The sequence below is a fragment of the Nilaparvata lugens genome, chromosome 12 (assembly GCF_014356525.2).
Source record: "Nilaparvata lugens isolate BPH chromosome 12, ASM1435652v1, whole genome shotgun sequence".
In the NCBI taxonomy this organism is placed as follows: Eukaryota; Metazoa; Arthropoda; class Insecta; order Hemiptera; family Delphacidae; genus Nilaparvata; species Nilaparvata lugens.
The window spans coordinates 11,293,677-11,309,474 of record NC_052515.1 but is presented as its reverse complement, the minus strand read 5'-3'; the positions used below and the strand labels follow the sequence as shown (position 1 = coordinate 11,309,474).

Genomic DNA, 15,798 nt, shown 5'->3' with positions numbered 1-15,798 from the left:
GAAGTGGATTTCAATATATCTACTTCCTAGAAATACAGTAGTACGGTATATTTACTAAAGGCCTACGGTATGATATAGTAGAATGGTAGGGTATGCTAACTGGCTAAAAACAGACTCAAGCTGCGTTTACACCAAAGTTATTAACAAAATGTTAATATTAACCTTACAGTTGTGTTGTGAGTGATGTTGTGGTACTTTTCCATAATGAAAACACACATTGAAATTGTCAACCACTTTTTTGTGTTTTCAAAATGTTAATAGCTTATAGATTCTATTAGATTAAACATAGCTTATCATAGATATGATGAACATATGTGTTTGTCAAGTTCCGTTCAATCTAATAGAATCTATGAGGATTAAGTTATTAACATTTTGTTAATAGCTTTGATGTAAACACAGCTTTATAATTCTAAAAATGTCCCTTCTCAAATTTATACTACAGTCTAAATCAAAATCTACGTCCATATATCATCAAGGCTATTACAGGCTTTTCCAGGTACTAGATTTTGTAATAATTTGTACACTTATATTCGGTTAAAACCTATAAATGTTTTGATAAAGTATTTTGAAAGGGCTACTTGAATTGTCAATTAATAGAGATATACAATATACATGGTGCCCTTTTTATCAATACGTTCTTATATAAACACTCATATAAAACACAACACTATACTCTGTTCAGAATTACTTCGCACTTGGAATGGACATGCGCAGCAGAGAAGGCATACAACGGCGGCTATGTTGCCGTTGTGTACCGGCCAGCGTTCTCCAATTTCCAGTGAGTATTCAAGCGCTCATGTTGAACTTAGGAAGTTTCCTCTCTGCAATCACAGACTCGACTGACTATTCGACAAATTGACAACTACGCTTCCACCTATGACTCAATCCAACACTGCAATTGGCTGATCTCCCTCCATTTCTCTGCGCCGCAAATTCCTCCAAGTCTGAAGTAAATTTGCACGGAGTATAGTTTCGGCTTTGAAAACATTTTCATCATTTTATTTTTTCTTACATATTGGGAGAATGTTCAGCATGTCGATGATGGTTCAAGTACTAGATTTTGAGATTATTTTTTGTACAATTTTATTCTGTTAGAACATTTTTAAATGTTTTACTTACGTATTGGGACTGGGACTGTTCCATGCCATACTGCTGGGCAGCTCCAGCTGTAGCTTCATAGGCTGCAGCGGCGCCACCATAACTTCCATAGCTCATGCATGTTGCAGCCTAAATTCAACAACAACAAAACATTTTCAGTGCAGACAAACATGAAAAGCATCCATATCAAATGATAAAATACATATTGGGTATTTACGCCTCTCAATATTTGCAAGTGTAAGTGTATTTCCAAGGGTGTCAAAGTGGTTCTGGGTGCTTCTAAATAATGTTTCAAAGTGTTGAGATTTGAAGGAATGAAGCTGCGTTTACACCAAAGTTATAACCAAAATGTTAATAACTTAATCCTTATAGATTCTATTAGATTTAACATAACTTATCATACACATGATGATCATATGTGTTTGTCAAGTTCCGTTCAAATAGAATCTTTAAGGATTAAGTTAATAACTTGGTGTGAACGCGGCTTAACAGGTATTTTCTTATGATTCAATGTTTTCAATCTGTTTCTGAACTATTAAAACCCCTGTAAAACGTTAGAAAGTAATTCTGAGTAATTCAAAGTATTTGAAACGTTTTTCAAAGTTTTCAATGTTTTTCTGAACAATTAAAAAACTTGAAGCGTTTGTATATGATTTTGAGTGTTTCGAAGCATTTGGAACGTTTTTCAAGGTTTTTATGAACAATTGAAACTCTTTTAAAACGTTTGAATATGATTTTGAGTGTTTCAAAGTATTTGGAACGTTTTTCAAAGTTTTCAATGTTTTTCTGAACAACTAAAAACCTTATAGCCTAAAGCGTTTGAAAATAATTCTGAGTAATTCAAAGTATTTGGAACGTTTTTCAAAGTTTTCAATGTTTTCCTGAACAACTAAAAACCTTGTAGCCTAAAGCGTTTGAAAATAATTCTGAGTAATTCAAAGTATTTGGAAAGTTTTTCAATGTTTTTCTGAACAATTAAAAATCTTTTCAAGCGTTTGAATATAATTCAGAGTGTTTGAAACGTGTTTAGAAGTTTTCAATATGCTTCTGAATAATTTAAAATATTTTAGAGCGTTTGACAAGTTTAAAAATACTCCTGAATGTTTGATTGAAAGTTTTAAACTGTTCGAAAGTGTTGGGAGGTGATAAAATGCACTCCTAAAATTATGTATATGTAATTTTTTACAATAAATAGATTCAATAAAGGATTCTGAATGATAAAAAATATTTCAGAGCGTTTGAAAAATACCAAAGTGCTCTTGAATACTTCATTGAAAATTTTAATCTGTTAGAAAGATCTAAAATGCACTCCTGAAATGATTCTATGTAATCTACTTTCAATAAATAGATCTAATGAATGATTCTTAAAATCTTTTAGGGATTTGGAAAGTTTCAAAGTGTTCTTGAATGTTTCAATGAAAGTTTTAAACTGTTAGTAAGTGCTAGGACGTGATAAAATGCACTGCTGAATTTATGTTACGGTATCTATTTTCAATAAATTTATTCTGAATGATTACAATCTTTAAGAGCGTTCGAAAAAGTTTCAAAGCTCTCCTGAATGTTTATAGTGTTCAATATAGTTTTGAACAGTTTCAAAGCGCTGGGAGATGCTAAAATGCACTCCTAAAATGATTTTAAGTATTTTTTTTCTCAATAAAATGAAGGCATACTTACAGAAATGCATGCAGCAAGGAGTGCGATAACTGAGAAACACCTCATCTTGATGCTCTTGCTGTAGTGAATGCACCCCAGAAGATGATTTCTCCATCGCTTGTCACCGCTTATATACTCGAAAAACTCAAAAAATTAGCTCCATAAACCTCCATCCAACCACACGTCACAACTCCAAAGAATAGGGCTCGGTAATCGAGTATCATTTCAAATTTATTGTTGTCATTATTGACAGAATGAGAAGCATTAATGTAATCTACAAGAAATTCTGACAGTTTTGAGTGAATCGCACATTGGGGAAAGATTATCAATCACTTCAAATTGTCATCATTGATTGTAAGGGAGGCATTGATGTAGACTGTAGGGAAAACTGACAGTTTAATGTGCATCCCACTTCAGAGATTGATTGTAAATTAGTATAATAAAAAGTTGAACACATTGCGGAATGATTAAAAGGTGACAAACAAGTTAGTAGTATAGACAAATTTAAGATTCAAAATCAGTGTATTAAGAAGTAGAGATCACCTAAGGATTGATTGCAAATTAGTATAATAATGTTAAACACATTGCGGGATGATTAAAACTAAAGGTAACAAACAAATAGTGTAGACAAATTTAAGATTCAAAACCAGTGTATTAAGAAGTAGAGTTTCACCTAGGAATTGATTGCAAATTAGTATAATAACAACGTTGAATACAGTGTTGGATGATTAAAAGATGATAATAACAAGTTGTATAGACCAATGTAAGATTCAAAATCAGTGTATTAAGAAGTAGAGTTTTACTCAGGGATTAATTGCAAATTAACATAATAAAACCGACTGGATGATCAAAGATTGAAGTAGGCCTACCTAACAAGACAGTAGTTCAAGAAATCTAAAATCAGTGAATTAATGAGAAGAAATCGTTCTTGAATTGAAAAAGATTGAAAATTAGCGTTGTAACCAGTGAAAATCATTGTTAAATCCATCCAAGATTTAAAACCCGTATATTAACATTATTGAAGAGATGATTTTTGAATGGAAGATGATTGGAAATTAGCGCAATAACCAGTGAAAATTATTGTTAAATCGATCCAAGATTTAAAACCCGTATATTAACAGTATTGAAGAGATGATTTTTGAATGGAAGATGATTGGAAATTAGCGTTATAACCAGTGAAAATTATTGTCAGATCAATTCACGATTCAAAACTGATTTTTAATGAGTCACTTTTGAATTGATGTACGATTGAAAATTAGGTTAATAACATATGAAAACCATATTGTTGAATGATATAAATTAGCGTAATAACGGGTGAAGATCATTGTTGAATTGATATAAGGTTGTAAATCAGTGTGGTAATAGGTGGAGATCATATTGTTGAATTGATGAGAGATTACAAATTAGGGTAGTAAGAAGGTGCAGAACGTTTCAGGTTTGTTTAATTTGAATAGTTTAGAAGCGGATGAATAGTTTCAAGATGAGAAATGAGGTTCATAAAGAGTGTAATAGTAGAATATTTGGAAGAGAGAGACAGACAGAGAGAGATTGGAGGAGGGAGATTATATTGCAGCTAATTTATAGTTGACGTTCAATACTCTTGTATTGTTTTTGTTGGTTGAGCGTTTGTATGATGTGATGATGGGTATGATTTCAGATTTAATTTGACTGACTCCTGCTATTAAGATAGTCAGATATTAATTTTAGAAGAAATTATCCGGTTTGGAATTTGACATGGCTTCGAAGGTATGGTATGACAGTAAAAAGTAAATTCGTATGGTTTTTGTTGGTGGGGAGTCCTTTGCGGGAAGGTCCCACCGCCTGAATATATAATTTAAGCCGTCAATAGGCCTTACGACTGTCATACTTCAGCCGGGACAGTTTAACGTGCCCATCCAATAACACGAGGTATGACAGTAATAACTGTCCAGTAATGTGAGAGCGATAACAGAAAATCTATACTTTAATGAAGGAAAAAACTGGCTTAAATAGGAAAATCATGTTTGACGCATCATCAGGTCTGAACTACTGGACTTATTAACTTGAAATTTTGCATATAGATTTTTAATTTACAGAGGATGGTTCTAGGCCTATTTCAAACTCTTCAAGATTTTCCACTCGGTCAAGTTTTCAGTTTGTCAAGTTTTAAAATAGACACTTGCGGAGCACGGGTTACCTGCTGGTATACTTCAAGTATAATTATGGATCGCAAGGTGAATAACATAGACAAATATTGTCTGTTCCACAAATGATTTTTTTTTAAATCAAACTAAATTTTCGATGTTCATGTCTAAATTAATCTCCTTGACTTCTAATCTACTTGAACTCAGCCATAACTGAATATTACCAGAGACAAGAAATATAGCTTATGCTTATCCTTTATCTATGATATTACCATGAGATCATAGAAAATAGTTTGGCTTTCTAGAAATCATCCTTAGAATAGACAAAAATATGATAGAATTGGGTCGATTGTATAGAAGCTATTTTTTGTTCTTATAGTATTAATTAACCTTAGTATGGAAAGTTTTGAAATCGCAAGGTTTTAAATTCCTAAGAAAAGTGTGGATTTATATCCTAAATTCTTTAAAAAGTATTACTGTTACTCAATCATTTTGTACTAAATGAGTGTTGACTTTCGTTTTTTAATAAAATGGAGAATATGCTGGTATAAATAATACATATCAATACAGAATATGGTTTTAGACTTCAGAAAAATTATGTAGTCGAACAACACTCTAATATGGTCTCGGACATGAGAAAAAGAACACTCAAGTTTTTTGGCCATATTAAAAGACTTTCCGTGAACACGAAGAATAGTCAAATATGTCTGCTACATTTAAAATTGAGGAGATTGGATAAAAAATGTTAAAAATAATCTCAACCTAGCGAGAATTTCTTGGAGAAAGTATAACTGACAGCGAAAAATATCGTAAATGTGTTAAAAATTGGGAGGTGAGGCCAGTGGAAGCTTGTAGAAGGAGCGGGACTAGATGGACTGATGTTAGAAAGAAGGCATTCTCAGAGAGAGAAGGAGAAGGAATACTGGGAGGACAAAAAACGGAGAGTCCCCAGAAATGTATTGATAGACGTTGGAGTGGAAACCTAAAAGACAAGTCCTATTCCGGACTTTGTTATCTAATCTAAATTCGGGAGAGGAATATCAAAGTAAATTCGTTTATCTCTACCGATCACTTTAATAATGTTCTTTCTGTAAAAATAAAGAAAGAAGAATTTAAATATTTAATTTAGCAAATATTCTCTATGCTGTAACTGGACAAAGCTTTACAGTAGAATGTTATCAACATCAAAAAGAGAAAATTCATCTAGTTTATAAAAATGTAGCCTCAATTTTTTCGAATTATTCTGGATTTGATAGAATTATCTTAAATGATCATTTCATTTACTATCACTTAGCTCATCTAATCACACCTTCATAGTGATTACAATTAATTCTGGTTGAAATTATGAGATTGATTTATGTCCCTCATTCACTCAATTCGAATACTAGAGCCCAGGTGCAAAAAAGCCAATTAAATTTTAATCGTGATTAGATGCTATGAGAAGGCTTTTTCAAAAAGTAGTCTTCTCTAATTGGTTCGATTGACATTTAATCAATTTAAAAATCTGACAGGTTTTTGTGCAACCAGCCACAAGTTATGTTTATGATAGTATGAATAATGGATATTAAGATAATATAAGTATGAGAATGCCTGTTGCAAACAATGTAAAATATATTATATAGGCTATAATCCTTTTAAACTAAAATTATCATACTATTTATAGGAATATTGTAATTTTTCATTACTTGTATATACATATATTCTGTTATGGTTTTGCATTCTGTCTAATTGCATGAAAAATTTTGAAAAAAGAAATTTGATTTGTTCTGCTTATTATAACTATACTATTCTTCATCTACTTTTGAGCCAAGTCATATTTTCATTCTGTTTATTATTTCGACGAGTACAGTAATTAATTGTTTAGTCTTCACATAAAAATTCAAGTGCCATTTTCCAACTTTATTTTATTTTTCACAACATTGTTTGACTATTAATGTAATTTTCAAGTCAGTGAACCAAAATAATAGATAACACTAGGTAAATACTTCCTCTAATTTCTTATATGTTATTAATAGTCAATTGACTTAACCTATACCGGTCTATGTATAACCTTATCTAGATTTGGGAGAGAAATAGCACAACGTTACCTTATTTTTCCTCTCCCTATCATTCTGTTGATGTACTTATTGTATGAATAAAGAGAACAAAATAAATGTGAGAAACAAAATAAAGTTTAAAACAGGTTACTTTGAATTTTAATTTTCCTACAAATACGAGTAGCCCACACTAAGAAAATGAATATTGTTCAGTCTTATAATATAGAATAATACTAATTAATAAAAACAATATAAAAACCTTGTAGTATCCTTTATTTTTTGAAAACTTCAAAATAGTTCAAAAACTAGTTTAAAAATTTTTTTTTTAAATAAAGGGTACTACATGATCTTTATATTGTTTTTATTAATTTGTTAAAAAGTAGCCCATATGAGTGAAGCGTTTTTAGAATAATGCTTCTCTATTATTATCAAGGATACATTGTAATCACTTCAGAAATCTTGATTCTGTGCAACTAAAAAGTATCATCCTATCACATCTATATGTAAAGAGGTGATAAATAAGAAAAGTGTTTTCCAACAATCAATTTATTGAATCAAAATTAACAGATAATCATCCTAAACTAAAACCTACTATGTTCCTTCATATTTCTCTCCATTACCTTCTCTCTTACAGTTCATAATTCAATAAACTTATTGAGAAATTCACATACCACTTTCAAAGGTGGTCAATGGATAATGGAAAATTAATTAAAAAATTGAATGAGATGAAATTCATCTAACCGTTGGCTGGTCGGTACCGTCGTAAAACCTATTTTCCTTATCTTTTTCAAATCAAATCAAATAGAATTATTCATTTCCCATACTTACAAAAAAACACTAATAAAAATATGTGTTACAACAACAAACAAATGTGAAGAGAATAACGAAACACAAAGCATAATGAGTAATCAACAATCAATAGCAGCTGACACAATAATCAATAATTACAAAGTAGTAGAAATAAAAGAAAAAAATCCCAAGGCTAAGCCTGTGGAGGATGGAGTATATTGTATATTTGCTTTTCTATTAATTCATTTGGTTACTTCAAATTAAATATAACAGTATTCAGGACAAGACCTGCCAACTCGCCAACTCGCTTCAATTCATACTGCACTTATAATCGGATTTAGCTAACTTTTTGCTCAGATGAAAAAAAATATATAAAAAAGAAAGTGATTGTATGCATTCTCCAATTTTGATCAATCAAGACTTATTTCAACTTCAATAAAGACTAAATGAATTTTTGCTAAATGCATGTAAAGTACAATGCACGGTATATAAAATTTGATTAGAAATGATAGAATGTTTTTCCTGTTGGATATTTATATGATTAAAAAACTGCTTATGTCGTCTAGTTGAATGAAGTATTTTTTCAGGCATTTGAGGTATTTTTTCACCACTATCTTGTCTCTTACAGTTCATACTAATTCGTTAAATTTATTAACAAATCCACTTTCATAGGTGGTCCATGGAAGATGGAAAATGAAATTAAAAAAATGAAATGAGATGAAATTTATAAAACCGTTTTATAGTCGGTACCGTCGTAAACCCTATTATTTCCGATCCTGTTTCTCACCACTACTTGATCTCTTAGCAACCTTTCTCACTTAGAAACCTCACCTTTCTCAAATTCTCTCTTAGCAACTGCCTCTGAATATTGTTCATAATTGAATGAAAAAGACTAAGAAATTGTCAAAAACCACAGATTTATTGATATTTAGAAAGACCGGTTTCGGTTATAACACCATTGTCATCTGATAAACGAGTTTATCAGAGATTGACAATGGTGTAATAACCGAAACCGGTCTTTCTATCTGATAAACGAGTTTATCAGAGATTGACAATGGTGTAATAACCGAAACCGGTCTTTCTAAGTATCAATAAATCTGTGGATTTTGACAATTTCTTAGTCTTTTTCATTCAATATGAATAATTACCACAATATCAACTTCTCAAGTACACAAAAAGTTGTTCATAATACATCAATTCCACCCTGTTTTATTCCCTCTTTTTCACAGCTACCTTCTCTCTTAGCAACTGCCTCTAAATATTGTTCATAATTCATCAATTCCGCCCTGTTTTCTTTCCTCTTTTCCACAGCTACCTTCTCTCTTAGCAACTGCCTCTAAATATTGCTCATAATTCATCAATTCAGCCTTGAACCGTTCGCTAGTAGGTATAGACGGTAGCACAATAGCCACAAACCCCTCCGTCTCCGGACACTCAACCAGCAGACTCGGATTTTCCGGCAGATTTTCATTGATTTCCACCAGTTTCCCGGGGATTCCAGCGCATATCTTGTGAATTTCCCCGTCAGCGCACTTGGCAAAGCAGAGCGCCGAGTTCACATCCAACCGCTGGGCGCCGCGTTTCGATTTTCCGCTAACTCGATTGTCGAGTCGATCGATACTAGTCGATATCTGGAAGTCGAGGCTTTCGATACTTTTCCTCATGCTTCGGATCGGATGCGAGGGAGCCAGTGTCACTACACAGATGCGGTTTGAGTGGAATAGTATGCAGTAGTCGCCGAATTTGTGGCCGACGTCTAGGACGTAGCGTTTTGTGTAGTATCTGTCGACAACTGACGGAAAAATCTCGGTTTTGTTGTAGCTATTTTCGATAGGCTCCACTGAGTTACCTAGTATTTCACTGTTATTATCCATGGAGTTATTTTCGATAGTCTCCACAGAGTTAGCCAGTTTTTCACTGTCGTTATCCATCTCCATTTTCAACGTGAATTATTTATTTATATTCAATGTTTAATTTATTGATTATTTGTTTTCTATTTTATCGAAACAAACCAATCTTCACCCTGAGAATCAATAATATTACTATTTATTAATGGTCTTACTTATTCGTGAAATCAATGTCAATTTTTAACTAATCACTTGTTTATTTATATTTAATGTTTAATTTATTTATTATTTGTTTTTTATTCTATCGAAACAAACCAATCTTCACCCTGAGAATAAATAAATCATATTTCTATTTACTATCGGTCTTACTTAATCGTGAAATCCATCCCAATTCTCAGCTAATTACTTGTTTATTTATATTCAATGTTTAATTTATTGATTATTTGTTTTTTATTTTATCGAAACAAACCAATCTTCACCCTGAGAATAAATAAATCATATTTCTATTTACTATCGGTCTTACTTAATCGTGAAATCAATCTCAATTTTCAACTAATTACTTGTTTATTTATAGCCTATTTTATTGTTTAGTTTATTTTTTATTTATCGAGTCAAATCTACCTTCATCCTATGTAAGAATCAATAAATAACATTTCTATTCATTATCGGTCTTATTCAATTATGAAATCTCTACACATTATTTGAATATGATTTATTAGATATTATTCAATTGACTGTACTAACTATACAAATTTGGAGTGAGAAGCACTATTGGTTGATATCCTGTCAATTATCTCCTAATCAATTATTTGATTTTGTACTACTTGTGTAAATGAATAAATACTGTAAGTATTATGTTCAGTAATTTTCGATCTATATTTGGTGGAGTAAAATAACTTTCCACCCTCTGTTCAAATTAATAGATTTTTATTTACTATCAACCTATATTTTGTGGTGTCAAAGCATTACTTTTACCTCGATTTCAATTAACAAATAAAATTTGTATTTATTATCAAGTTGATGTCAGTTCTTATACAGATCTTACTTCTACACTTCTCACATTTACCTCAATTTGAATGAATAAATTTTTATTTATTATCAGTCTCCATCTTGTGTCGAATTCATCAATCACTTTCACTCTTTGCACTAGCTTTGCGTCGTTTCTCTTCCACCATTTTGTTGTGAGCTTTATGTCTTGCAAGTCTCTGTAATGAAAATTAGAATTGATAAAATTTTTAAAATTTTGAATTGGTAGACGAAATTTTGATCAAGATAGATTAAATATTGCTCTCTAACTGTACTCCATCATGCAGATGTGATTTTTATACTTGCATGGTTGACTATTTACACATTTTTTTACTTATAGCTCTAGTGTAGGTGAAGAAATGAGATTTATCAGTATTATTATTTCTCTTTTTATATTTAAATGATGAATTTCCTTCATATATTATACTTCATTATCATTTTCTTACAGTGCACAAGCTGTTTGTTTATTTTGTTCTTTTCTTGTTTTGTGGAAATAAATATATTATCAACAAGAATTAGCAATTGTTATCAGATCAGTTATATAGTTAATACTGTAGGGCCCGGTTGCGCAAAAGCCGGTAAAATGTTAACTGTGATCAATTTTATGAGAGCCAATCAGAGAATAATTATTTTTATTATTTAAATATGTAGGATTGTACTCAGGTTTGGAACGTATTAATTCATATCATCGAAAAATTATGCAGTATTTTTCAATAGGGCCAATGGAAAGTTTATTACATTGAATTCCTATAGTGAGGTCCACGTTTTAATGTCAGTATTCGATCAACTTTAGTTGCTATCCTTGTCTATCATTCGACAAACTAGATAGCGCTTTCCTTTTCTTGCCCCACAAATTTGCCGGATCGTTTATTAACAATGAAGAAAATAATTAACAAAATAAGTAGGCTAATCCCAATTATGAATATTCATATCAAAATAGTGTGTGAATTAAGTTATCATTTACATAACCTGTAGACTGTGTACTCCAAATTAAGGTTTAAAGCAGTTTTGGGCGAATGCCTGTTGTTTTCACCTGCATTGTATCTGTTTTCATGAATAAATGAAATTAAATATCATTGAAAAATATTTTTCTTGGCGAATAAAATATAATTTATTATTATAAACAAGATTTAACAGCTTGATATTACATAAAATATATCGGTATCAGCTATCCTTTATGGAAGGCAGTGGCTAGCCAGAGAATCGGCAACGTTGTTCTCGCATCTTCCTCCACTGCCATTATAACGTGAACCTCACTAAGATAAGCCTATCCTCTTCTATTTTCTTTCAGAGACGACTAGCTTCAGGTATTTAACGCATCATAAAGTATCAAAATCAGTGCATTATAATGGTAGGCTATTATAAGTCATAGAATAGATTAGAGTAAGATCTATTAGAAACGAAACGAATAGAGTAAATAGAGCATTGAGTAGCACACTAGAAAATATAGTGTGTATCTTCCTCATGATAACTGATTCACTAGTAGAACAAAATGTTCTAAATAATTGTTAAAATTCTTCTATTGATGGCTCAATCTTCTGTCATCAGATAGAAAGAATTATACAAACACAGATGCAGTGAAAAATCGATTTGAAATCAAAATATGTATTCTAGACTAAGTATTCCAAATTAAGGTTTAAAGCAGTTTTGGGCGAATGCCTGTTGTTTTTACCTCCATTGTATCTGTTGTCTATGAATAAATAAATGAATATTAAAATTACAAATTCATACCACAGTATGCCATGCCTATTACACACTTGCTGGAAGTGTCATAGTTGACACATGTAGCATGTTGTGACTTGTATGTAGCTGCTCACACTGAACGCAACCAGCAAGTGCAAGCGTTTAGTGTGAATGCTCCTATTGCTCTTTCCACATTTGTTTCTCATCTCATAATCAAGCTTGCACTTGCACATAAACGCATTCAATGTGATCATATCCTTAATCATATACTGTCATTTATAAGGTGGACATTACTATATATATATATATATATATTATTCATCCTTGAACTATTCATTATAATGATGGAAGATACGATGTGTTCTTATAAAACACTGGTCGTTTTCACACTTACCGATTGTTAGCCGATCAGGTTATCTGATTCTCAGAGAATCACAGGAAAATAATAATATAATAATTTATAAGTGTTGACCTCAATCGGTAAGTGTAAAACTGGCCATTGTATGTTATTTAACCTTCCGGTAGTCGCGCCCTACTCAATCACACGAGCAGTCGCGTGTTGTACATTTTACAACATACAATTTTCCAAGTGTTATATACTCTGTTTACTGTCAAAACATATTAATTAATTGTATAAGTACTTTTCCCATCTTCTTGGATTATTTTACGCCTATCAACATTTGGATGATTAACATTTCATAGCCCAATAAGGTACACCAAGCAAAGCCATCAATTCTGTGTTATTGGTTCGTTTACAGTCCCCATATACAGTATTTCCCTATCTTATGCACAGTGCAACTTATGGACTGTCGCGACTAAATGGCACCTAAAGACTGAACCATTGCTCGGTTGGTACTGCAACTCAGTGGAGTGATGGGGAGAAAGTTTTGGAATGCATAGGTGACTCATTCACTGACACCACCCCATCCAATAGTTTAGTGCAGCAAAAAAAAACTGACAATGCTGTACTTTTTAAAACAGCGCGACTGCCGGAAGGTTAATGATTTATCCATTTTTATTTTCTTAGAATAATACAACAGATTAATGAATATCTAATGAGATTGGAGATAATAATTTGTATAGCCTACTCACTTCTCTTCGTAGGCATTTTTCCATAGCAATTTCCATACTATCACAAGCCAGAAGAAACTTCATGAATTTATTCTGAAAATAAAGACAAGAAAGAATTAGTTGGAACTGAGATGAACTGAAAAAAGAAAACGGGTTTCTTTGTCAGTAGACGGTTCTGGAATTCCTTAACTTAGGGTATCATCACATTGGATGTGTGTATGTGCAAATACACGTCGAATCATGCATGCATGAGTCGAGAAACAAAATCTGGAAAGAGCCATTGAAACACGTTGTTCGACATGATGTCTGTAAGTTAGCTGCTTACACTGAACGCAACCAGCAAGTGCACGCAATCAGTGTGAGTATTCTTATTTCCCTTTCCCGATTTTTTCTCAACTGCACGCTTGATCTGCAAAATACTAAATAGCTGCATAACCAAGCGTGCACTTGCACTTTGCACATAAACGCACCTAGAAATCATCTACGTGATCATACTCTTAGCTTAAAATATAGACCAACTCAAATGTTGGTCTCATTTGGACTGATGTGAAATTCACTGTATAATATCTGAGTTGGTATTCATATAATTTCCTGCATCATTCTATTCCTAATTAATAGAGGAGTTCTTAATATACATGAGAATATTAAATAAATAGGTAGTTAAAATTTCATTACTTATCAACTAGGCTACACATGAAGTAAGGTGTTGGAAGGTGTAGGTGGAGAGGAAGATTAAGGTGTCTTCCTGCACTCAGGAGAGGCAAGTATCAATAAAATACAAGAAATAATAAGGGCATGGATCTACCACAACACCGCCTGATAAATTCAAAGACTCCTCAGACTATGCATGAGCCTTCTTCTTCAATTTTCTGCCAACAAACCTGAGGGCCATGGAGACCAATAACATCTTTGTTGCCAGACTGAAGAGATATTTGACAGTACGACCATATTATGCTGAGGGAATTTATTGAGAACAATACATTCTAACACCTGCCTGGTCAAGCAGCAGATACCACATGACCTCCACAAAAATGAGGAAAAAATGACAATTCCTCGGTCTCTGAATGCGGAGAAGACTGAACTAGTAACAAGATGCCTACAATAACAAACTAATCTAACCTACATTCATATCATGGTGAACAAGTTGAAAGCATTTTGAATTGTTAATGTGAACTTAAAACTAAGTAAATGTAGACCAGGTTTACTTCAGTATGTTGAAAATTCATTGCAGCTTAAAAGAAGATGTTTCAACATAATTCAATTTCTATGAATTTATATCGAATGTGTGATTTGTTGGTTGAGTAAAACATAACCTCAATCTATCAAAACATAATCATAATTATCCGCTTTAGTCGATTACTTGAATACTATTGTTATTTTAAATCTTGAACACTAAATAAATAAGATAATGGGCTACAGCATGATTGTCAATGAACTAATGTGCAATTCAATTTACATGTAATATAGGCCTGCATAAGAAGTCATGAGACCAGGGTAGGTATAAGTACAGAGTTACACTTCTATTTAAACAAAACGTACCCAATGGTCTCAAGCAATGAATTGAAAAGATAGAAAACTAAACATTGAATACGATACTCACTTCTTCGAGACATTTTCTGTAACTTTCAATCAATGAATTACATTCTTGGGAATGTAGATGAGGTGACAAGTCAACGTGCATAACAGTTTGTTTTTTTACACAAGTAATGAGAATTAATTCAATAAACTATCCTCGTAGCTCGTAGATGAAGATACTGCAGTGTCAATTATTTATCTATGCCGTATTTTACAATATTAGGATAAAAAATTGAAAGTTTGTATGCAGAAATAGCAAGCAAATAAGAACTTAACCTTCAAAAGTTGAGAGGCCGCTCGAAATATTCAAGTCAGTGCCATCTTGAACGAGAAATTGGAAAGCTAATCCAAATAAATGTATTTTTCTCATAGACAAATAAAACAAAAAAATGAATAAATAAAAACTAGAGAATTTATTGGTATGTCTTTCAAAAATAATTTCTCTCAGTAAAACAAAATAAACAGAAAAATATAATTCAGAGTTGAGAACGTTTGTGGACTTGTGCGGCATCCTATGGAACTTTTGTGCGGCTCTTGAACGTAGTTTCAGTTTAAACCGAGAGATGGTGTATGCTGTCTCAGCTCGATTTCCACTTCAATCCTTGGAGCTTCTTCATTCTGTTCTCTACTCATATTGAGGTTCACCTTATAATGGTATTATTAAATTTAATCATTGGTGTTACTATAGTGAGGTCCACGTTATAATGACAGTGGATGAAGATAGAAGAATAGCGATGCCAATTCTCTGCATTAATTAATTATATTTCTACACTATCAAAAACATAATTGGCATCGTTGTGGACCTAGAAAAGGATAGTACCACCGGCTTTGTCGAATGATTGACAAGGATACCAAAACCAAAGTTGATCAAATACTGTCATTATAAAGGATAGTACC

General features: G+C 32.1%; 2 protein-coding genes across 3 annotated transcripts in view; both read right to left on the bottom strand.

Moving 5' to 3' along the window:
• LOC111054078 (uncharacterized serine-rich protein C215.13) overlaps window positions 1-2,884 on the bottom strand; it is a 32,122-nt gene extending 29,238 nt beyond the window's left edge. Inside the window, exons 1-2 of the mRNA XM_039438889.1 lie at window positions 2,773-2,884; window positions 1,120-1,227 (exon numbers count right to left, since the gene is read on the bottom strand). Of these exons, the coding sequence (XP_039294823.1) occupies window positions 1,120-1,227; window positions 2,773-2,817 (153 nt within the window). The 5' untranslated portion in view covers window positions 2,818-2,884. The remainder of the gene's footprint in view (window positions 1-1,119; window positions 1,228-2,772) is intronic.
• Window positions 2,885-7,440: 4,556 nt separating this feature from the next.
• On the bottom strand, window positions 7,441-15,234 carry LOC111054076 (protein Abitram). Of its 2 annotated transcripts, XM_039438890.1 has the most exons (3): window positions 14,927-15,234; window positions 13,348-13,419; window positions 7,441-10,751 (listed from the first exon to the last, which is right to left on the bottom strand). In XM_039438890.1, exon 3 carries the CDS (start codon window positions 9,634-9,636, stop codon window positions 8,965-8,967), a length of 672 nt encoding a protein of 223 aa, XP_039294824.1. In that variant the 5' UTR covers window positions 9,637-10,751; window positions 13,348-13,419; window positions 14,927-15,234; the 3' UTR covers window positions 7,441-8,964. The 2 variants fall into 2 exon arrangements, with proteins under 2 accessions (XP_039294824.1, XP_039294825.1); XM_039438891.1 differs by lacking the exon at window positions 13,348-13,419 and having other exon boundaries at window positions 14,927-15,216.
• Between the last annotated feature and the right edge of the window lie 564 nt (window positions 15,235-15,798).